The sequence below is a fragment of the Plecotus auritus genome, assembly GCF_963455305.1.
Source record: "Plecotus auritus genome assembly, chromosome: 1".
NCBI lineage: Eukaryota > Metazoa > Chordata > Mammalia > Chiroptera > Vespertilionidae > Plecotus > Plecotus auritus.
The window spans coordinates 53,203,618-53,227,835 of NC_137770.1; the positions used below are offsets into that span (position 1 = coordinate 53,203,618).

At 36.8% G+C, this 24,218-nt stretch overlaps 1 protein-coding gene across 4 annotated transcripts in view; it reads left to right on the plus strand.

Annotated features, from left to right (window-relative positions):
* VPS13C (vacuolar protein sorting 13 homolog C) overlaps positions 1–24,218 on the plus strand; it is a 202,931-nt gene that overhangs the window by 37,329 nt on the left and 141,384 nt on the right. For 2 of the 4 annotated variants that reach the window (XM_080660478.1, XM_080660480.1), the window contains exons 7-16: positions 2,608–2,673; positions 2,952–3,061; positions 5,387–5,446; positions 9,917–9,976; positions 10,839–10,919; positions 12,355–12,412; positions 15,820–15,947; positions 16,960–17,066; positions 17,614–17,785; positions 20,054–20,116. In XM_080660478.1, the coding sequence (XP_080516604.1) occupies positions 2,608–2,673; positions 2,952–3,061; positions 5,387–5,446; positions 9,917–9,976; positions 10,839–10,919; positions 12,355–12,412; positions 15,820–15,947; positions 16,960–17,066; positions 17,614–17,785; positions 20,054–20,116 (905 nt within the window). The remainder of the gene's footprint in view (positions 1–2,607; positions 2,674–2,951; positions 3,062–5,386; positions 5,447–9,916; positions 9,977–10,838; positions 10,920–12,354; positions 12,413–15,819; positions 15,948–16,959; positions 17,067–17,613; positions 17,786–20,053; positions 20,117–24,218) is intronic. The other 2 variants (XM_080660479.1, XM_080660481.1) reach the window with 1 other exon arrangement.

The following is a 24,218-nucleotide window of genomic DNA, read 5'->3' on the forward strand; positions in this document are numbered from 1 at the left end:
TTATTTGGAAACTTGTATTTGCCACCTAGAGCTTGACAGCTTCCTAGTACTTAAAGACTTTTCTGATGAGATTGTTAGCAATGTTAATAAATGTGATTTTTGATACTAAATAATGAAATGACTCATCATTCGGAAGATTTGCATAGTTCAATGAAGTAGTATTTCCATATTACCAGTGCATGATAAAAAATCAGGCATGTGTAAAAATCCATTAAAAGTGCAAAGTAGACCAATTGATTTTAATTTGGATGAAAAATTTATTGATAAAGTTTCAGAATTTAAGATGAAACTAATCTTTAAGAAACTACCACTTGTTGAGTTTGGGTACAGTATTTATAATTTCATGAAAAGGCCATGAAAAGATGTTTATCCCTTTCACTATTACATATTTGTAGTTCAGATTTCCTTCATGTACTTCAATCTAAATAAGATATTTCACCAGATCTAGGGCAAAAACATATATGCAACTCAAGCTGTCTTCTAAGCCAGTCATTAAAGAGATTTGTAAGAATGTAAAATCATTTCATTTGCCTCACTACAACCTTTCGTTTGGCAAATATAGTTAGTTTTCATAAATATATGTTAACCATATTATTAGGTAATGGTTTTCAAAAATTAATAAATATTTTAAAAATTTCTCAGTTTTCATTTCTAGTATGGAAATATCAATAGTTGTAATCCACACCAATAAAAATTTTATTTGAGATCAAAATATTTGAGACCTGCTTTAAAGAGTGATTGAGAATCATAAATTTATTATTTATCAGATTAAAAATAGAAACTTTCTCTAAAGAACTGTGTAGCACTCAGATTTTGAAGTTATTTGGAGAGGTTTAAACATGGTGCATTTAACATTGAGATCAACGGTGCAACATGATGCTAGAACAAATGTGAAATCAGGAATAAAATAGGGAGCTCAGGTGAGAAGAACAAATATGGGAGAGTCTAAACCCAGTCAGCTGACCCTCTGTCTCTGAAAGCTGTTCTGGCCATTTTCAAGCCTACTCTGGCTTTCCTTTTTGTTTCTTTTCAAATGGTATTTTGTCAAGAACTCAGTCTTTTTCTAAATGTTTTATTTATGAATGATAAATATTTAGGGACCATCACTATGACAAGTAATACTGGTAATAGCAAAGTCCACATTCTGTTATGTATTTATTAAGTCTTTTCTTCTTGAAACTCAGGGTCTTATTCTTGTAATACAGGGTTTGGTTCTTAGTTTTTGTAATGGAAGGACAATTTGCTTTAAAGTATCGAGGAAGAACAAATTTAATATTTCAAGCTAAATTTCATGTACATTCTTTCAAATATACTAGTATATAACATTAAGGGGGCTTATATATTTTATTATACTGGTAATGTTCAGATGTATATTTTTTTTATCCTTTTGAACAGTTATATGCTCTGTGCCCAGATATAAGGGTAATTCCTGTCTTAATGAAGCCTTGGAGGCAAGACAGTTGTGCAAACACTTCAAATACAGTGTAATCACTGCTTTGGAAGTCTGGTCCTGGGATAGATGCTTGGAATAGTTAAAGAAGGCTTCAGATAGTGCTGGACCTGAGATTTGGAAGCTTCCTGGAGTTTTCCTAGTGAAGAAGTTCGGGAGGGCATGGGAATGACACATGTAGATGCATTAGGATCTTTTTAGATGCATTTTCTTATCTTGGAAAGTATAATAATATTTCTGAAGTATCCAGTGCAGGGGGGAGTAGTAGGAGATAGAACAGGACAGGGAGATAGTGTCAGGTCATGACAGGACCTTTGTGTCATGCAAACACTTTTTATTTTATTTGGAAGGCTGCAGAGAGCCTTTAAAAGAAGTTGAGCAGGGGATTAAGCAAGCTGTGAATAGTGTTTTAGAAGTAACAGTCTGGTAGTAGTATAGAAGGATGTTTACTAGGAGTGGAGTGGGGGCTAGAAGCTGGGGAGACTGTATACAGAGACTGCTTCAAGAGTACAGACTAGAGTTGATGTCTAGTTGAATGTAAATGTTTGTAATTTGGATAAGATAGGTGTTAGGTAATGAAATAAAGTGAGGCAGTGCCAAATAAAAGAGGGTTAGGTTTTAAAGAAATTATTAAACCAGTTTCAATGTACAGTTCAATGTATATTTTATGTCTTTTTTTGTATTTATATCCTTAAGTCATTAAAGGATTTTTCTGTGAGGTATATCATCCAGAGGAAGTCATTGTCAGTAACATACCCATTCATTAACATTTGTGTTCCTTTGTTCCTACCACGTGTTTATAAAAACTTTACGTGTCATTATTACATTTCCAATATTTTGGTAACATTGAAATTAAAATTAATCTTTGTGTTGTGAAAAGTCATAAATATTATAAAGGGCATTGTATATGGATATTTTACTTAATTTTTGAATAATTGTACCTGCCAAGTTATTTCTAGATTAAAGAAGGTTATTCCTAGACTAAGTAAGGTTTGTGAATTTCTGTTTATACTGTGATAACATGTCAGCTTAGAATCAAATAAGGTGAATTGTACCAAAATTTGATGTCAGGAAGAATGCTCTTGTTTTCTCTTCTGTCCTCTTGTCTGCTAACTTGAATTTTATCCTTTTCTCACTAAAATGCTTCCACTGAGAAGGACGTAAGCGTAAAAAGCACAAAAAACATTTTAAGAAACCTTTTAAAGGTCTTGATCGCTCAAAAGGTAGGTAAAAGTAGTTTTTATGCCATGTGTTATTTATACACATTGCCACTTAATTTCTGTCGTCAAAGGTAAAATGAATGTTAGTTTATAATGTAACTTCAAAAATAAATTTTAAGTTGAAAATCCATATTAAAATCTAAAATAAATCTAAAATAAAACAAGGACACTAGAAAAGCCTATAATTTCCATTGAGTAGTATCTCAGCTATCCTTTGGTCATTGATTATGAGCTTTATGAGAATTTCAACTTTTGAGCTTGTGTTTTTCTATTTTTTATAGATAAACCAAAAGAAGCCAAAAAGGATACATTTTTGGAAAAATTGGCAACTCAAGTAATTAAAAATGTACAAGTAAAAATCACAGACATTCACATTAAATATGAAGATGATGTAAGTAATTTTCGGTTCCTTAGTTTAGCTTAGTGATTTAATGTTTATTTTATATTAATACTAGAGGCCTGGTGCACGAAAATGCACTTGCGGGGGTCCCTCAGCCTGGCTTGCGCCCTCTCACAGTCCGGGACCCCTTGGGGGATGTCTGACTGACAGGGAGCAGGCCTAAGCTGTCAGTTGGACATCCTTAGCGCTGCCGCAGAGGCTCCCGCCACCACCGTTGTGCTCGCCAGCCATGAGCCCAGCTTCTGGCTGAGCAGCGCTCCCCCTGTGGGAGCACACTGACCACCATGGGCAGCTCCTGCATTGAGCATCTGCCCCCTGGTGGTCAGTGCACGTCATAGCGACTAGTCTGCCGGTCAACTGCCACCTGATAGTGCACGTCATAGCGAGTGGTTGAGCAGCCTTAGTTTATCCTTAGCATATTATGCTTTGATTGGTTGAATGGACGACTGGATAACCGGACACTTAGCATATCAAGCTTTTATTATATAGGATTGATATGTCTATATGTGGATTATCTGTACTCATTTTTAAATACAAGATTTTTTTTTTTTCTAATGAGTACACTACCATTTCTCCTTTTCTGTGTTGGGCTTTTTTCATGGGACACTTATGAGTGTAAATCTATAATAATAAAAGCATAATATGCTAATTAGACCAGAGAGCCAAATGGCCTTCTGGACATCATTCTGGACGTCATTCTGGACGTCCTTCTGGACGAAGCCACAGTGGTGGGGGTCGAGGCAGAGGTGATTAGGGGCGATCAGGCAGCCAGGCAGAGGTGGTTAGGGGTGATCAGGCAGGCAGGTGAGTGGTTAGGGGCGATCAGGTAGGCAGATGAGTGGTTAGGGGTGATCAGGGAGGCAGTTAGAGGGGTTAGGGGTGATTAGGCAGGTGGGTGGTTTGGGGTGATGAGACAGGCAGGCAGAGTGGTTAGGGGCAGTCAGGCAGGCAGTCAGGTGAGCATTTAGGAGCCAGCAGTCCCGGATTGCTAGAGGAATGTCCGACTGCCGGTTTAGGCCCCATCCCGCATATTGATGAATGAGAACCTCAGTTTGAACTTAAAATGAGCTTTTTTATTGAGCAAGTGCAATTAGAAAAGTACATTATTTCTCTTTAATGAAAAGAATACAGAGATGTACAGGAGTGGGGTAAATAACATTGTTTATGTTTAAGTTGATGTAAGTGACAAAATATACTAAAAGAATCTAAAAGGAAAGGAATTTAGAAATGAAAAGGAATCTTTATTATAGCATTTGTCTTTCATATGGTAACCTTAATTATTGTATCTAGAAGGATAATGAGAAATATAGTATAGGAAGTGGGGTAGGGAATGAATAATAATTTATCACAAAAATGCTAATTGGATGATAGTAGTTTGTGGGTATTACATTGGCAATAGGAGTTGTGTTTTACTAAAGTTCTTCTGATTAGCTCCAAGTTATTTTGAGCTAGTTATCTGTAAGTATAAAAAGATGAGTGTGGGAATAAAGGAAAATGTATTGCCACAATCACAATATCTCTGATATTAGAAAAAAGCTCAAAAAGCTATTGGTGTTTTTCAGCTATACCAGATCATGCATATTTCCTATTTGAGGAGGGTTTATATGACTAAACTCTGGAGTCACTATTGGTTGATTTAGAACATTATGTTTTTTCTTCCCTCTCTAGTTCCTCTTACAACCAAAAAACTGTGACTTTTGGACATCTTTAAGATGTCTAAAACAATGACATTTTCATATAGTGGTACAGTTTATTGTGTGTAAATTTAACATGTATTGAAGATCAGATATAGAACAAAAGTTTAACATTGGCAGATTTGGGGTTAAGAGACTAGAGAAATTAAATATTGGGCATTTTCTAACAGAAAATTTTTGAAGTGTCAAGGAAATTAAAGCTTAAAGAGACAGTTCACATTTCTAAATGTGAAAATCATAACTGTTTCAAAAATAATTTATTGGCAGTGTTTTTACCTATGATGCTTTGTTTTATTTATTTGTGAAGAACATCTTTAATGTTATACATAAAGAGACTCTCTCTTTGTAACTATCTAGACAAGAATCTGTTTAGTTGTAGTTAGAGAGTCTTTTCATATACTAAGAAAAGAGATTCACTGGAAAGGTATATGAGTATCATGCCTATAAAATATGGATAATCCCAGTCATGTTTTGGCTTCCTTCTCTTTCTTTTCCACATATCCATTTGGTTTGTGTAACTAATTTGTAAACTAATTGCCCTGTGTTGCCTATCATAAAGAGTGGAGCATGGATTCACCCTCACCATCAGTGTATTTTAATGTTACTTTTTTTTCTTTGATAGGTTACTGATCCAAAGCGGCCCCTTTCATTTGGTGTCACACTGGGAGAACTTAGTTTGTTGGTAATGTTGGACTTATTTTAAATGTTTGTGGAACCTGTAAAATATTATTCCTGAATCATAGGGAGTGTTGCCTAAAATAAACTATTGCTACAAATTGCTATTTTATTTTTATGTATAATCTTTCTATAGCTTTTCCAAAAGTTCAAAATTTTAGTGATGCTATTACATTCTCTAATTAATTTTGATTTGTCTTTGAATTTAACAAATATCCAAACACAGTAGCAAACATTCTGAAAGAATTAAAAGCTGTCTCTTAACCATGTGGGCAAGTAGGGGAAGATAAATTTCCATAGAGTCATGTTCTCATTCTTCGTTAGGTAAATGGAATTTCCAAATAGCTTATATATGTTTATGTGTTTATATGTACGTGTGTGTGTACCCTACTGATATCTATATCTATATCTATATCTATATCTATATCAATATCTATATCTATATCAGTAATTTATTATGATTAAGTATTTTATAATGTAGTTTGGTTTTTCTCTTAAAGGTCTTTAAGGATAGCATGTGTATATATCCAGGTTAGACTTTTTTTTCTTTTATGGACAACTAAGGGGTAGGAAATGTTTTAAAGTTAAGGACAGTGAACAGTAAATTGTATTGAGTACATGTGTGCCTTATGATTAGTTATATGGATAGGGCTTAGTACAGAAAGAAGAGAAAAAAATTGAAAGAGAAGTGGACTGCCAGAGAAAGAGAAAAAGGACATGTTTACATGGAGGCCTTAAGAAGGATACACGCATGCAGAGAAGTAGAGATACATAGAGTTGAAGACCAAAGCAGAAACATTAAAGAAAAAGAACTAGAGCAGTGGTTCTCAACCTTTCTAATGCCGCGACCCTTTAATACAGTTCCTCATGTTGTGGTGACCCCCAACCATAAAATTATTTTCGTTGCTACTTCATAACTGTAATTTTGCTACTGTTATGAATCGTAATGTAAATATCTGTGTTTTCCGATGGTCTTAGGCGACCCTGCTAGCGGTTCTCAACCACAGGTATTTATATTATGATTCATAAAAGTAGCAAAATTACAGTTATGAAGTAGCAACGAAAATAATTTTATGGTTGGGGGTCACCACAACATGAGGAACTGTATTAAAGGGTCGCGGCATTAGAAAGGTTGAGAACCACTGAACTAGAGAAACAGGAAAGGGAGTTTGGAAGCTAGTGTTTAATATACTGTTTGTCCTCTGCATGTTTCCAAAATGAATTGGAAGTAGCTTTTGATAAAGAATATCTTTAAAGAGACCAGAATCTGTGTTGTGAAAGATAGAGAGATACTTGTACCAGAAATTTTAGACTAACATTAGTCATAAGTGAGCACGGTATTTAACATTGAGCTTCTAGCAGACAAAAGAAAAAATATGAAACAAATAACTGCCATTGACTGATGACAGACAGGCATACTTGTGCATGAGAATGATGCCTACCTGTCTTAGTGTGTGCTGTTGTTTGGGCCCCTCTATATCTTTGCTCAGACTCTATACTGTTTTCTTTGTCGATATTATGCCCTTCCCTTTGTCTGCCTGGCAATTCTATTCAGGTTTTAATACTTGTGTAAGCTATTACCTTGCTATCTCATTCCTTTTTTACCTTCCTCTTTGAATTTATCACTCCTTATTTTATGCTCCTCATTATACTAGGTGTACCGGTTAATAATGGCGGATTTTGTAATCAAAGAAAACACGGTAATTTCAAGAGAAACATCAGAAGTGCTTTATTCAAAGTAATGTCTGTCGCTAGCTACACATTTCCCCCATCTTTCAGGTAGTTTGTGGATACTGTCCCAACAGAACTTTTCTTGTTTTGAGGCAAACCATTCAGAGACCCAATTTTCTACTTCCGTACGTTTTGAAGTGCTGCTCAGAAAATGCGTGTGCCATGGATCAGAACAAGTGGTAATCTGAAGGAGCAAGGTCTGGTGAATATGGCGGGTGGGTTAATACTTCCCAGGCAAGATCTTTTAATGTCTCTTTTTTGAAGTGTGTGATGGTGTGTTATCATGAAACAAAATTACTTGCTGTGTCTTCTTGCACATTCTGGTCATTTCAGGATCAAAGCCTGGTTCAAATTGATTATTTGTTGTCGGTAGTCATCAGTATTAATGGTTTCACCTGGTTTTAGAAGCTCATAATACACCACACCTTCCTGATCCCACCAAATGTAGAGCATTGTCTTTCTGAAGCGATTTGGCCTTGCAGTTGATGTTGATGATCGACCTGGATCAACCCATGATTTTGTGCATTTGGGATTCTCAAAATAAATCCACTTTTCATCGCCAGTCACAATTTGATGCAAAAAAGACTTTCTTTCATGCCATTGAAGCAACATTTTACTGATGACTTTTCGGTTTTCTATTTGTCTGTTGTTCAGTTGATGTGGCACCCATTTTCCTTCCTTTAAAATCTCTCCCATTGCTTGTCAATGATTGGAAATTGTTTGCTGAGCAACGTTTAATCTTTCTGCAAGTTGTTTTTGAGTCTGACACAGGCATCTTCATCCAATAATGCTTGTAATTGTTGGACTTCAAACTTTTTCGGTTGACCTGGACCTTCTTTGTCTTTCACATGGAAATCATCACTTTTAAAGTGTTTAAACCAGCTCTCACAAGTATCTTGAAATGGAGCATGTTCACCATAAGCTTCCCGAATTATGTGATAACTTTTTCTTCAAAATTAAGTAATGAATTAAAACTTCCCGCAAATGCTCTTTTTTTTGGCACGAAATTTGACATTTTTAAGCATAAAAATTTCTATGATGTTAACACCTTCACCAAATTTGACATAGGAAGTTTTGAAGCTTGCTGTCAATACAACAAAATAGCATGCATATCAAATCGCAGATATATCAACATATGTGTAATTCCATATATTGAAAAAAATCCACATTATTAACTGGTACACCTACTATTTGATGAAAGCACCTGTAACTGGTTACCATGTTGGTCTCCTGCTGTCTAATGTTCACTCATTCACTGATGCAACAGGAAATAAAGTACAGTACTGATAAAATGTTTCTATATTTTAGTGTTGATTGAATGAGATTGTTTGTGTAAAGCATTTGGCACATTGATTTCCTGCTTCAACTACTACATAGCCTATTATAACAACCGCAAACTTACCTCTTTTTGTGTCCATATCATTCCTTTCTTCTATCTTTCCATTTGTAATTGAACTCCATAAGGTAATCTTCCCACCTCTAATCTGGATCCTATACTTCCACATGCCCTCAGGAGCCTTCCCCTTACCCCCCTTGCTTCCCTTCCTTACTTCTTTCCATCCATTTCTTTCTCTTTCCTAAATCTTCAACTCCTCTCCCTCTGCCTTTCCTTCCTTCCACCCTCCACCCAACTTCTTTTTGTAAGCATTTAAATACATGCAAGTATCTCCTTTACAGCAAAATTAAAAAGCCCGATTTATTTATTTATTTATTTATTTATTGATTTATTGATTTATTTATTTATTTATTTATTTATAGTTCTTTATTGTTGAAAGTATTACATATGTCTTCTTTCCCCCCATTGACCTCTCCCAGCCCACCCCTGACCTCCAGCACAGGCCCTCACCCCCCTATTGTCTGTGTCCATTGGTTATGCTTATATGCATGCATACAAGTCCTTTGGTTGATATCTCACCACCACCCCCCCAGCCCCTACTCCCACCTTCCCTCTGAGGTTTGATGGTCTCTTCGATGCTTCTAAGTCTCTGGATCTATTTTTGTTCATTAGTTGTTTATTATATTCCACAAATGAGTGAGATCATGTGATACTTATCTAAAAAGCCTGTTTTTTAACCTTCTCCCACTCCACCCAGGCCACATCTAACTACCTGCCTTCTCTTTCTTTTCTTTCTAAGGAAACTTTCTAAGAGAATTTTCTACCTTTGCTATCTTTCTTTCCCCACCTCGTGTTGACTCCCTACCTACTGTACTCTGACTCTGCTACTCCATTGAAACTGTTCTTAACAAGTTCATCAGTAATGCCCTGGCTGCCAAATAAGTTTAATTTAGTTTATTTCATTGCAGCTTTTGCTATTGTTGACCGTGCTGATTTTCTGGAAACATGGTCATTCTTTGATTTCCGTATTCTGGTTTTCTTCTTACTTTGCAATAATTATTTATTTGATCTTTTAAAAAAAGAAGTGGACCTTTTTCAATAGCTTATAGGCAAGCTCTCTGTTTTTTATTCATACCCAATTCCTTCCATACTTCAGACACATAGTACTCAATAATTATTTTGTGGGTGAATTAACTTATTTAAATTAGAACCTCTTCAATTCTATTTTTACTGTTATTCCTTTGATTTTTGTCACAAAGTTATGTAAAGAAACAGATTGCTAATAGCAGCTAACATTAGTTCTATGTGTTTTCTTCCTAAGTTATTTAGTTATAGTTTACAAATGTTAGAGTACTATTTTGAGATATATACGTATATATATTTCATTTCACAATTCTTCTTTTCTTTTAGACTGCAAATGAACACTGGACTCCATGCGTGTTAAGTGAAGTAGACAAAATTATATACAAGGTATTAGACTGGATTAAACATTTCTTGAATTTCCTAGATATAAACACTTAATGTATTTTCTTAAAGAAACCTTGATGGAGCAGTTTTGGCACTGCTACTTACTGTGTGACCTTCTAAAACAAAACCACTTACCTATTTTGAGGTTTAGGTTTTTCACCTAACATATAAAGAAAATGCATAAAATTAACATATCCCAGATTGTATTTTATGGAGCATTAGAGTTATTATTAGATTTGTAGAAAAATATTCTCTGGTCAAGTAAGATTACTGACTAAAAGTATTAAGCATTTGGAACATAGTTAAATAGGCATGTTTCATTTTTTTTTAAACTACAGAACTTCAGAATACTTTAAATATACTAATAAACATTGTGAACATTCAAGAGTGATATTGAGTAAGTAGCTTTCCCAACCTTGTTGATTATAGAACCTACTCCCCTCACTCCTCCCTCAAAACACCCATTCCTATCCACTGGAGGAAACATATCTTTTTTTTTTTTTTTTTAGCAAAACATGTACAGGGCCCATTAAATACTAAATTCTCAATAAATATTTGATAATTGTATGAATGAATTCCCTTTGAAGTAGTGTTCTTGGAAGCACAATTTAGCAAATGGTGGATTAATAATAAAGTCTGAGAATAATATACAAACCCCCCCTCCTCCCCCCGATTTTTACACTTGATCTTAGCCAAAAGGCTGAGAAGCAATTATTTCCCCCATTTTTGCATTATTTTCTTTCCTTTATAAACTCAAAATAGCAATTGGATAATTTGGGATATTGAACATGAGAATAATATTTTAATATTGATTCATAACTTCAATGTGTTAGTTGCTTGACCTCTTTCAATTGTTCTTTTATAGCTTATCCGACTTGATAGCCTTAGTGCCTACTGGAACGTAAACTGCAGCATGTCTTACCAGGGATCAAGGGAACAGATCTTGGTAATTTCTGTTTTTATCTGGAAGAGCTAACTACACTATATTTGTTTACATACCAGATCCTTAATGAAGACAGGCTATCAGTCTTTTGTTGAAGTTGTATATAATCAAATCAGAAGTATGAAACACAGTTTTTGGTATCCACTCTGTCTTTTAAAAAGCACTTTTGTTTTTGAAGATCTTTGTGAAATCATTCATTAAGTAGTGAGATGAAAACCTATACTATTGAATCAAAACTGTGCTTAGGATTTTTTACACCATTTTGATAGCATCTGGTTACATTGTGGTGTTTCATGAGAATGATTACTTGAAGAGTATTGTCAAGAAAGATGATATCTTGCCCAGCTGGTGTGGCTCAGTGGTTGAGCAGCGACTCATTCACTGATTCAATTCCCAGTCAGGGCACATGCCTGAGTTGTGGGTTTGATATCTGTCAGGGGTGTGCAGGAGGCAGCCAATCAATGTTGGTGTTTCTATCTCTCCTCCCTTTCTCTATCTCTAAAATCAATAAAAACATATTTAAAAAAAGAGTGGTATTGCTAGTAAAAAAAAAAAAAAAAAAAGATGATACCTTTCAGATCTAAAGAATATATTCTTAGCCCTGGCCAATCGGGCTCAGTTGGTTGGGCATCGTCCTGTGCCCTGAAAGGTTACCAGTTCGATTCCCATTCAGAGCTCATGCCCGGGTTGCGGAATCTTGATCCCCAGTAGGGGGTGTGCAGGAGGCAGCCAATTGATGTTTTACTCTCATATTCATGTTTGTTTTTTCTCTCTCTCTCAAAAAAAAAAAAAATCAATAAAAAAATCTTTTAGGCATTTGTGATAATAATTTCTTGAACAGTGAAAGATTAACTTAAAACTTCAGTGTGTTAAGCCAGTCTTAGTCATGTTTACTTACTTAGAGGAGTAAAGAACTGTTGAATTTTGGAACTGAATTAATTCTAAGATTCTATCTCTTATTTCTCAGAAACTGTAACACAAATAATTTGCCTTTGTCTAGAATTTGTTTGAGATCCTAGTTCATAGACATATATATATGTGTGTGTGTGTGTATATATATATATATATATATATATATATATATTAAATCACAATGTTATAATTCTAGATATTTATAATTATAAAAAATTTTTCTATGTTTTATTCTAAAGAAATATATCTATAAATTATGTTTAGTTTTTTTTTTTAATGGGTTACTAGTGGGGAACACAATGTTATAATATTTCTAGATATTTAGAGTTAAAAAATTATATATTTTTATATTTTATTCTAAAGAAATATACTTATAAATAAAGTTTAGTGTGGTTTTTATTTTTAATGGATTGCTAATTACAAAGAGGAAATAAAGGTACTGATGTAAGACCAAGTATTTTTTTTTTGTATATGTGGCTGAATATTTTATTTTTAATTTTCATATAATTCAATTTTTTTTGTTAAGGATCTTCTGAAAAGTGAAATTCTTACAAGTAATGATATTCTACCAAGCCATCAATATAGTAAGTAATGGTAAAAGTTTATTTTATGTTATAGGAAGCCTGCAATTAAATACTTTATTTTAATATACTTTTTCTGATAAAATTACTTTGACAAGGAGAAAGTATTAATTTTATACCTTAATTTTATTATATAGCATGTATGGATTATAACTAATTATTTAGGAATAGATTATAACACACACACTGCTGAAGAATAAGGAAGACAAAGACAATGTAGCTACTGTTCACTCGTAACAGCTAACCCGCCTTGACCTCCATATTTCCTTCTTACCTTGCTATCATCTTCTTTGTTTTAGAAATTAGGTTTTCTTTGCTTTGCTTCATAACTATCTCTCTGAGATCTTGGTATTCAGTCTCACCCCTAGCATGTCACTATTGCAGTGCTAAGAGAAACCAACCACGTTAGAGATTGTTTTATGTGAGTTTTCCTTGGCAGCCTCACCTTAATTTCCTTTTAAATAGATTTCTAACAAATCTGCCTGCTTATTTATTTAGCTCATCTGTTTTCTCCGTTTCCATTTTATTAACAGAAGCTATTGATTTGTTTACATTTACTATATCCCTTTATGCTCATCCTCGAATTTTTTGCCCATGTTCTCTGTATTCCATATCACCCTGTTCACTATTGTTTTCTTCATATCCTTTTATGGCTGATTGCTGTTATAGAAGAGTTGGCACTTTCTCTTTTATGTTCATTGGCCTTTTTATTTACTGATGACAAGGTTTTCACATGCTGCTAGTTTGTGAAAGCATTTTTACTTGTGAAAGAACTAGTTCAGAAAATTCTCCAACTTTATTCTTAGGCATCTTTCACTTATAAATAATCTCTGAATTAGTTAAAATTTTATACTGTCATGCAAACTGTAAACACTTGATAAGGTATCACAATTTATATAATTTTAATAGTATTATAAGTTACTAGGTGCCAGGTGTACGAAATTCGTGCACGAGGGGTGTGTCCCTCAGTCCAGCCTGCACCCTCTCCAATCTGGGACCACTCGAGGGATGTCCAAATGCCCATTTAGGCCCGATCCTACTGGGATCGGGCCTAAATGGGCAGTCGGACATCCCTCTCACAATCCAGGACTGCTGGCTCTCAACTGCTCGCCTACCTGCCTTTCTGATTGCCCCTAACCGCTTCTGCCTGCCAGCCTGATCACCCCCTAACCACTCCCCTGCCAGCCTGATTGATGCCTAACTGCTCCCCTGCCAGCCTGGTCACCCCTAACTGCCCTCTCCTGCAGGCCTGGTCCCCCCCAACTGCTCTCCCCTACAAGCCTGGGTCCCCTCCTACTGCTCTTCCCTGCAGGCCTGGTCGCCCCCAACTTCCCTCCTCTGCCGGCCTGGTCACCCCTAACTGCCCTCCCTTGCAGGCCTGGTCTCTCCCAACTGCCCTCCCCTGCTGGCCATCTTGTGGCGGCCATCTTGTGTCCACATGGGGGCAGCCATCTTGTGTGTTGGACTGATGGTCATTTTGCATATTACTCTTTTATTAGGTGGGATAATTATCACTTTACTTTGCTCTGTTATCTTTCCTAATACACCTTTTCATACTACTTCTCACTTTTAAAAATATTTTCTTTAGTTTATTCTAAGAATACTAGAGGCCTGGTGCACAAAATTTGTGCACGAGGGAGGGTGTCCCTGAGCCCAGCCTGCACCCTCTCCAGTCTAGGACCCCTTGAGGGATGTTCGACTGCTACTGGGATCAGGCCTAAATGGGCAGTCAGGCATCCCTCTCCCAACCACTTGCCTGCCTGCCTGCCTTCCTGATTGCCCCTAACCACTTCTGCCTGCCAGCCTGATCACCCCCTAACCACTCCCCTGCCAGCCTAATCGATGCCTAACTACTCCCCTGCCCACCCAATTGCCCCTAACTGCCTTCCCCTGCCAGCCTGGTTGCCCCCAACTGCCCTCCCCTGCAGGCCTGGTCTTCCCAACTGCCCTCCCCTGCAGGCCTGGGTCCCCCCCAACTGCCCTCCCCTGCAGGCCTGGGTCCCCCCCAACTGTCCTCCCCTACAGGCCTGGTCTCCCCAACTGCCCTCCCCTGCAGGCCTGGTCTCCCCAACTGCTCTCCCCTGCAGGCCTGGGTCCCCCCCAACTGCCCTCCCCTGCAGGCCTGGTCTCCCCAACTGCCCTCCCCTGCAGGCCTGGTCTCCCCAACTGCCCTCGCCTGCAGGCCTGGTCTCCCCAACTGCTCTCCCCTGCAGGCCTGGTCTCCCCAACTGCCCTCCCCTGCAGGCCTGGTCTCCCCAACTCCCCTCCCCTGCTGGCCATCTTGTGGTGGCCATCTTGTGTCTACATGGGGGCAGGATCTTTGACCACATGGGGGCAGCCATCTTGTGTGTTGGAATGATGGTCAATTTGCATATTACTCTTTTATTAGATAGGATATGCAGTGATTGTTTTGAAAATTATAAAGTAGTAAGCAATTTTCTTCTAGGTTACATGAATTTTATTTTATTTATTTATTTATTTTTTAAATATATTTTATTGATTTTTTACAGAGAGGAAGGGAGAGGGATAGAGAGTCAGAAACATCGATGAGAGAGAGACATCGATCAGCTGCCTCCTGCACACTCCCCACCGGGGATGTGCCCACAACCAAGGTACATGCCCTTGACCGGAATCGAACCTGGGACCCTTTAGTCCGCAGGCCGACGCTCTATCCACTGAGCCAAACCGGTTAGGGCGGGAAATTTTATTCATGGTTCTGTTCCTAAATTCAGGCAGTAATTAAATAAGACAGAAATTAATCAAATTTTGTTTCCTACTGTCCCGCCAGAGTAGCTCAGTTGGTTGAGTGCTGTCCTGTACACTGAAAGGTTGCCAGTTTGATTCCTGGTCAGGGCACAAACCTGGGTTGCTGGTTCGACCCCCTCTCAGGGCATCCATGGAAGGCAACCAATTCATATTTCTCCCTCCCTCCTTCCCTCTCTCCCTCAGTTCCCTTCCTCCTTTTCTTCCTCGCACTTTCCCTTCCTTCCTCCCTCCCTCCCTCCCTCCCTCCCTCTCTGTAAGCATGTTCTCTGGTGAGGATTAAAATTTTTTTTTGTTTCCTACCTTATATTAGTATTTTAAATGCATAATAAAATCATTAAATGTCTTGAGGCAAGGAACAGAAGCCTAATTTTACACAGAGTGTGAATTCCCAAGAGTAGATTGTATTTTGCACATTACTAATTTAGAAGCATAGGACCCCAATTTTCTCTTTGGGGATTCCACTTTAACCATTGAGTTTGACTGTTGGTATTATGCAGATAGATACCTAAATATTTTTAGTGGTTCTTTTTTTAATATATTTTTATAACTTTACTTTCAGAGTAACAGTGTTCTTAAAATTATTTATAGTCATTCATATGTAAGAGCATATAGAGGTTATCTTACTTCTTTTCATGTGTTCTCAGTTTTCCAGCCAATATCAGCCTCTGCAAAACTCTACATGAATCCATATGCAGAAACAGAGCTCAAAACACCCAAACTTGATTGGAACATAGAAGTACAAAATATTGCCATCGAACTGACCAAACCTCAGGTAAGATTCAGTTGGACGTTTCTAACTTTGATGAGCCTTGAATTTCGACTGCTCTTGTCCTTTGTGATTATTCCTTTTCCAGTGTTCTGATGGTTCTTTTTGTTTCTTATGTTAATATTTGACTCCTAAAAATAGATGTATTATACATATTTTTTGGAAAGTATAAAATTTAAGAAATAGTTTTATTTTATTGGATATTTTCCTTATTAGTGGAGAGTCTTACCAAATTATAGTGAATGACATTATTTCCATTTAATTCCCAATTGTTGATGGAGATTTTAATGTGTTTTTCTTCCTCAGATTTTAATAGCAGGCACTCTTATCTTCAACATTGTTTACTTATTTTTTTAGAACAGTTATTTTTGGCAGCTTTTTAATAATTTGTTTCTCAAGTTTGGTTATATGCCCAGGGAGTTTGGATAACAGACCTGGAGAAATGAAAGTGAAAGACAGGGATTTAACTAATTGAGCTTTTAACCCAGTGTAGTCTAATAAAAATACAATGCAAGTTATAGATGTAACTTTAAATTTTCTAGTAGCTACATTAGCAAAGTAAAAAGAAAAGATGAAATTAATTAAAACATTTTATTTAACCTGTCTAGAATATTATCATTTTAACATGCATGCAATTAAAAAAATTAAGGTATTTTACATCCTTTTTTTTCTTAAGCCTTTGAAATCTGAGGTATATTTTACACTTAGAACACATTTATGTTCAGACTATCCACATTTTAAGTGCTGAATAGCCATATGGTAACCCTTAGGTAGAAATGTATTATGAAAAATAAAGAGAAAGAAGCTAGAGTTGCCCTTTCTTTATCTTACCTACAGTCCTTACGTGTGTGTGTGTGTGTGTGTGTGTGTGTGTGTGTTTTCATCTATTTGAGCTATTTACCAGACACACAGAATTGCTATATTGGTGGTCATATGGGCGATTAAGTAGCTTTATTTTACTTAAGTGTTTACTCATGTGTGCAATCTAATCAATATAAGTTTGTTTTTGTCTTAATAGTACTTAAGTATGATTGACCTTTTGGAGTCAGTGGATTACATGGTTAGAAATGCCCCTTACAGGAAATATAAACCTTATTTACCACTTCATACCAACGGTCGACTATGGTAAGTTAGAATTATTTTTTTAAAATAAGAAACATACAATCATATAATTTGGGACTCTCAGAGTTAAGACATCTTTAAAGCCACGTAATGAAGCCACTTTTTTCTTTTATGTAAACTTGAGAGTGTTATCTTCTATGTTATGTCCTTGTTACTTTTTTTTATAAATACATTCTGTTGTACTTCTGCTCCCAGATTATTTCCAAATTCTTAATTTAGTATTCAAGACTTCCAACATTTTTTGGTCTTATTGCACTTTAGTCATCAACATGGATTCAATGTTTTAACCATATTGGATGCTATTAATTTTGCACAGCATATCATTTTGTGTCTTTATGATTTTGTTTTGATAAACCCTCTTCCTGGAGTGGTTTGTTCATTTCATAATCTATTTAAGTCAGAAAATTATACTGGGAAATTGAACTCTTATTATTGAGCTCTTACAAGAAAACAGTTAATAACAAAAAGTAGAACAGGTTAGGTCTAAAGTCAAAGCTATTTTTCTTAAACCTCTATATTCAGATGTGCATTAAAAATTTTTGATTTGCAGGTGGAAATATGCAATTGATTCTATTCTTGAAGTTCATATAAGAAGGTGTACTCATATGTGGTCATGGAGTAACATAAAAAATCACAGGCATTTGCTCAAGAGTTATAAATGTGCTTACAAAACCAAGCTGACCCAGACTAAAGTCCCAGAAGAAATACAGAAACAAATTCAGGTATATCTTGCATATGTTGATGAAAGGTATTGTTTGTTAAATCATACTTTAATGTTAATTTTTCTAAATTTAATTTGAATTAAAATATGATTTTAGAAAGAATAGAGTTGATCTCTTTTTGAGAGAAATTTATGGGAAAATGCACAGTATTTTCCCCCAATTTTTATCTTCTTTGAAAAATCCTTCTCACCCATCCTCATATTAGATAAAATGAGGTTACTGTAAACGATTTGGAAAAATATGTTTGGTATTTGTAATAATGTATAGAAAAATCAATGTTAGATCTGCTTATTATTAGCAAGGTGTATATTATTAGGTTTGTTAGTGGCTTTTGAAAAACAGTTTAAATTATTATTTATAAAAAACAGCTCTATTTTCAAGATAAGAAGAGTCTTATCCCCTTTTGAAACATAGAAAAACACCATACTGAATATATAAGTTCCTTAATATCATCTGACTTTGATTATATAACTTTCTGCCACAAATTCATAATGTAAAGAACTGAATTCTGCCTGGCCAGTGTGGCTCAGTTGTTGAGCATCGACCTATGAACCAGGAGGTCACTGTTCGATTCCAAGTCTGGGCACATGCTCCGGTTGCCGGCTTAGTCCCCAATGTGGGGAATGCAGAAGGCAGCGATCAATGGTTCTCTCTCATCACTGATGTTTCTTTCTCTCCCTCTCCCTTTCTGAAATCAATAAAAATATATTAAGAAAAGAATTGAATTCCTATTATTATGAAGCATATGACAGTCACCAGTATTATATATTAGAAAAAGTTTCAAGTTTCTAAACATTTCAGGCATCATGTTCTTATGTACAAAATGGAAACAATATCTGTTTCACAGAGTTGTGAGATGTGTATAAGATAACACTTAGAGCACCTGACACCCAGGTCACTAGGACTACTTTTTTAAAAAAATTCTTACCTGAGGATATATTTTAAAAAGTATATTCTATTTTTTGCCCTGACCGGTTTGGCTCAGTGGTTAGAGTGTTGGCCTGCAGATCAAAGGGTTGCAGATTTGATTCCCATCAAGGGCACATACCTCAGTTATAGGTTCCCCAGCTCTGGTAGGGGTGTGTGCGGGAGGCCAATCAATCAATGTGTCTCTCTTAAGTCAACGTTTCTCTCTCTCTCTCCACCTCCTCCCTCCCTTCTACTCTCTAGAAATCAATTAAGAAAATACCTTTGGGTGAGGATTATAAATAAATAAACAAATAAATAATATTTTATTGTTATTGTTATCATTATTACAGATATCCCCCATTTTTCTCTCTTTGGCCCTCCTCCATTCAGACCGTGCCCTCCTTTCTCTCTGGCCCTTACCACATTGTTGTCTATGTGCATGGGCTATGCACATATGTTCTCTGGCTATTCTCTTCACCTTCTTTCATCCTGTACACCCCACCCACCTTCCCTTTGACATGTCAGACTCTGGTTCTATTATTAGGTTTTGTTTAGAATACTACATGGCTGTAAAAAGGAAGAAACTCTTATCTGTTAAGACAGCATGGATGGACCTGGAGATTATTATGCTAAGCGAGATAAGCCACTCAGAGAAAAATACTATATGATCTCACTTGTATGTGGAATCTAATGAACCTGAGGATGTTTTTATTGATTTTAGAGAGAGAGGAAGGGGGGGAGAGAGAAACATTGATATGAGGGAGAAATGTTGATCCGTTGCCTCCTGTATACGCCCTGACTGGGATCACTAGGGTATGTACCCTGACCAGGAGTTGAACCTGTAACCTTTTTAGTGAACGGGACAATGCTCCAACCAACTGAACACAATGACTGGGGCTTCTCTTACATACTTTTATGTAAATTCCCCAAATCACTTTCTACTTTAGATTACTTGTGATTTGCAGAATTTTACATTTAAAAATTTTGTGTTTTATAATGGTGCCTTTAGTACAATGTTTGTAAAATAATATAGAATAGAGGCAGTCAGAAGTAAGAACCATAAGATAATACCCCTTGTAGATATTCTTGTTTCCATTTACATATATGGCTATCATTGTATTGTAATGGTCTCCTTAAAACTCTTATTTTTATACTTATTGAGGATTTACTTCCTTGGAAAACTTAATTCTTATATTGCAAAAGTTACAAATGTAAAAGCCAAGTGTATATTCAAATTTATACTTAAACTTTCATTAGATCACAAATACTGTTTGTTCATGGACTAATAAGTAAGCCTGGATATCATTGAAGAAAAAAATATTCTATCTAATGATCAATTTCCTTGTCTTTATTTTATAGGATTTGGAGAAGACTCTAGATGTTTTTAACATAATTTTAGCAAGGCAACAAGCACAAGTTGAGGTAATTATTTTTATTAGCTGATTTTATGTTTTAAACATGTTACGACTACTCCTTTAAACCTAGGATCAAGAAAGCTAAATAAGTTTCATGGTATGTTGTTGAGATTTACTTAATTGAGAATAAAGGTTGAATTTTCACTGCTTAATTTTGTCTCAGGAAAAAATTGAAATATTGGGGGGAGGGGGAAGGAGACATTAAGCGGAAATTTTAAAAAATTTTATGACAAAAATTTTGAACTCTTCCCCCCCCAATAGAAAATAAATTAAGAGTCATCCATTATTCTAGCAATAAAGAATGCTAACTGTTAACATTTTGACATACAGTCTCTTAGGTCTTTCTCCCATGCATGCATACCTACCTATTTATGCTTCTTAGCCCCCATTTCTTTCACTTTATCTTTGCTTTGTTTTGTCTTCCCTCCATTCCTTCCTCCTTCACTTCACTGATCTTTTTTCTTCCCTTCTTTCCCTCCTTCTTTCCCTCTTTCTCTCTCTCTTCTCTTCTCTTCTTTTTTTCCCCCCAAAATTGGAATCATTCTGTTCATAGTGTTTCATAAATGCTGATTTTTTCCAGTTGGCACCTTGTCTGCATTGTTTCGTGTTTTCTCTATTATTCTGTAACATGACTTTTTTTGGTATTTAAAAAATGAATTCAAGTGCAATACAGCTTATTATAGAAAAGTTAGAAAATAGTGATCAACAAAAAAAAAGAAAAAATAGAAACCACCCATTATGTCACACACCAAAGATAACTATTGTTAATACATTTCTGTACACTAGTATTGTTTTAGTTTTTTACATTGATAGAACTTCATACACATGCTTCTGTTTTGAAGCATATACACTTGTGTATTCATTTACTTAGCAAATACTCACTGAGTGCCCATCATGCTAGCATAGTGATTTTCAAATTTTTTTATCTTATGGCACACATAAAGTAATTACTAAAATTCTGTGGCATACCAAAAATGTATTTTTTGCAAATCTGACAATTTTGACTTATTCACACTGGACGGATATTCTTGTGATGTCTGTTGCCCCTCCCCCCTTTTTTTTTGCAATCTAAGAGTAAAGAGGTCAGTATACCTGACCATTAGTCAGGTATAGTGTGTTTTAGAAATTCTTGCATCACACCATTTGGAAGTCTCTATACTAGCATTATGGTTAAAGAGTGTGGACTTGGGAGTCAGATGGTTTGGATTTTAACTCCAGCTTTGCCAACTAATACTTGTGTAACCTTGGGCTGGCTATTTAACCTCTTTGTACCTCAGTTTCCTCATTTGTAAAAGGATTAATGTATTATACCTACATCATAGAGTTACTGTGAGGAGTGCATGATAATTGATGTAAACCACTTAGACCAGTGGTTCTCAACCTTTCTAATGCCTCGACCCTTTAATACAGTTCCTCATGTTGTGGTGACTTCCAACCATAAAATTATTTTCGTTGCTACTTCATAACTGTAATTTTGCTACTGTTATGAATTGTAATGTAAATATCTGTGTTTTCCGATGGTCTTAGGCGACCCTGCTAGCAGTTCTCAACCTGTGGGTCGTGAACCTGTAGAGCCTAAGACCATCGGAAAACACAGATATTTACATTATGATTCATAACAGTAGCAAAATGACAGTTATGAAGTAGCAACGAAAATAATTTTATGGTTGGGGGTCACCACAACATGAGGAACTGTATTAAAGGATCGAGGCATTAGAAAGGTTGAGAACCACTGACTTAGACAGTTATGTGCCTGAAATATAATAATTATTAAATAAGTGACTTTTTCTTTATCATCATCATTATCATTTGCACTAGAGGCCCGGGGCACGAAAGGAACATACTAGTAGCTAGCTCATTAAGGGGAGTAGAGTGGTGAGAGCGAGGAGAGATGGTGGTTAACATGGTCAGAGAAGTAAGGTAGTGGAGGAGTTGGAGTGGTGATTGTTGGAGTTATTGAGGATGCTAGATTCTGTAGGGCAAGCATGTCAAACTCATGGCCCGCGGGCCGCAAGTGGCCCATAACGAATATTTTTTTCAGCCCAGCCAATATAACGGTATGTAAAATATGTTTTAATAAAAATTTCTTAACTTAATTTGTACAACATCCTGTTAAACATAATCCTAATATATAAAAAGCCAGGGGCCATCACGACAGAAACAACAGCATGGATGACCACACTTCAGGCTGCATGGGGCGACAAGGCTGGCAGGGGTGTTAGTGAGGGTTGACCCAATGACTGAACAGTAGGCTGTGTGGGGTGACCAGGCTGGCAGGGGGTGCAGTTGGGGGCAACCAGGCTGGCAGGGGGGCAGTTAGGGGCAACCAGGCTGGCAGGGGAGGCAGTGAGGGGCAACCAGGCCAGCAATTGGGGGCAACCAGACTGGCAGGGGGGCAGTGAGGGGTGACCAGGCTGGTGGGGGACAGTTGGGGGCAACCAGGCTGGCGTGGGGGTGGTTGGGGGTGACCAGGCCAGCAGGGGGGGCAGTTAGGGGTGACCAGGCTGGCAGAAGGGCAGTTGGGGGCAACCAGGCTGGCAGGGAAGACAGTGAGGGGCAACCAGGTTGGCAGGGGAGACAGTGAGGGGCGACCAGGCTGGCAGGGGAGGCAGTGAGGGGCAACCAGGCTGGCAGGGTGGGAAGTTAGGGGTGATCAGGCCAGTAGGCAGAGGCGGTTAGGGGTGATCAGGCAGGCAGGTAAGCATTTAGGAGCCAGTGGTCCCTGATTGTGAGAGGGATGTCCGACTGCCGGTTTAGGGATTGGGCCTAACTGGCATTCGGACAGCCCCCAAGGGGTCCTGGATTGGAGAGGGTGCAGGCTGGGCTGAAGGGGACCCCTCCCCCCCATGCACGAATTTTGTGCACTGGGCCTCTAGTTATTAATAACAAACTACAACCTTTGCTAATGACTGATCACTATAATCGTGTTGCATTCATTTCCCTTATGCACAGGCGCACCATTTCTCTCCACTAATACTAGCAGCGAATATTTTAGCAGCTTAATTGCCACATCATTAGTCTTGTACTAACTTGTTTGGTGTGCGCAACAGGAAATACTTTGCTTTCAGAGAAGAAGAAAAATAGGTTTATTTGTGTTATGCTTATTAGTTTGTGCAGTTATTCAGTGTCTGATAAGTCAATGTTCAAGAAAATATATTAATTTTTATTAAAATGCTCTATTATTTTATGTTAATGATTACTCATTTATTTTAGCCCTTTGTATTCAGCATGTCTCTATTGAAATAAACCTATGTTTCTTTGAAAATTGAAGCTTTTTTTTTTTTTTTTTTGCGGCCCACATAAACTTAAACCTTGTTTATTTGGCCCGTGTTAGCCTTTGAGTTTGACATGCTTGCTGTAGGGTCTTAAAGGCAATTTCAAATTTTTGTGGATTTTGGTTTTTACTCTGAATTAGGGAGCCATTTCATGAATAGAATAATATAATCTGACAGGTTTTAAAACTTCCTTTGGCTGCTAATTTGAAAACAGACTGTAAAAAGGAGGGCAAAAATGAAAACAGATTAATTAGGATGCTCTTGAAATATTTGAGAAATAATGGTAGTGTGGCTGAGAATGGTTACAATGGAGTGATGCTTCAATGACAAATTCTGGATATGTTTCGCCCAGCTGGTGGGGCTTAGTGGTTGAGTATCAACCTATGAACCTGGAGGTCCCCGTTGGAGGTTGGATTCTCAGTCAGGTCACATGCCCAGGTTGCGACTTGATCCCCAGTAGGGAGCATGCAAGAGGCAGCTGATCAATGTTCTTTCTCAACGTTGATGTTTCTCTCTCCCTCTCAGCCGATCAATGTTCTCTCTCACTGTTGATGTTTCTCTCTCTCCCTCTCTGAAATCAATAAAAAATACAAAATAAATTTAAAAAATATTCTGCATATGTTTTAAGGGCGAGCCATTATTTCCCAACTGACTAAATTTGGATTTTAAGAGAGAGAAATCAGAGATGACTAAGCATTTTGTCTTGGAGGAGTTGGGAAGGTGGAGTTACCGTGAAATGAGATGGGGAAGACTAGATGGAACAAGCTTGGGTGAGATAGGAGATGAGTAGTTCAGTTTTGGACCTATAAAGTTTAGCTATCATTTAGACATTAA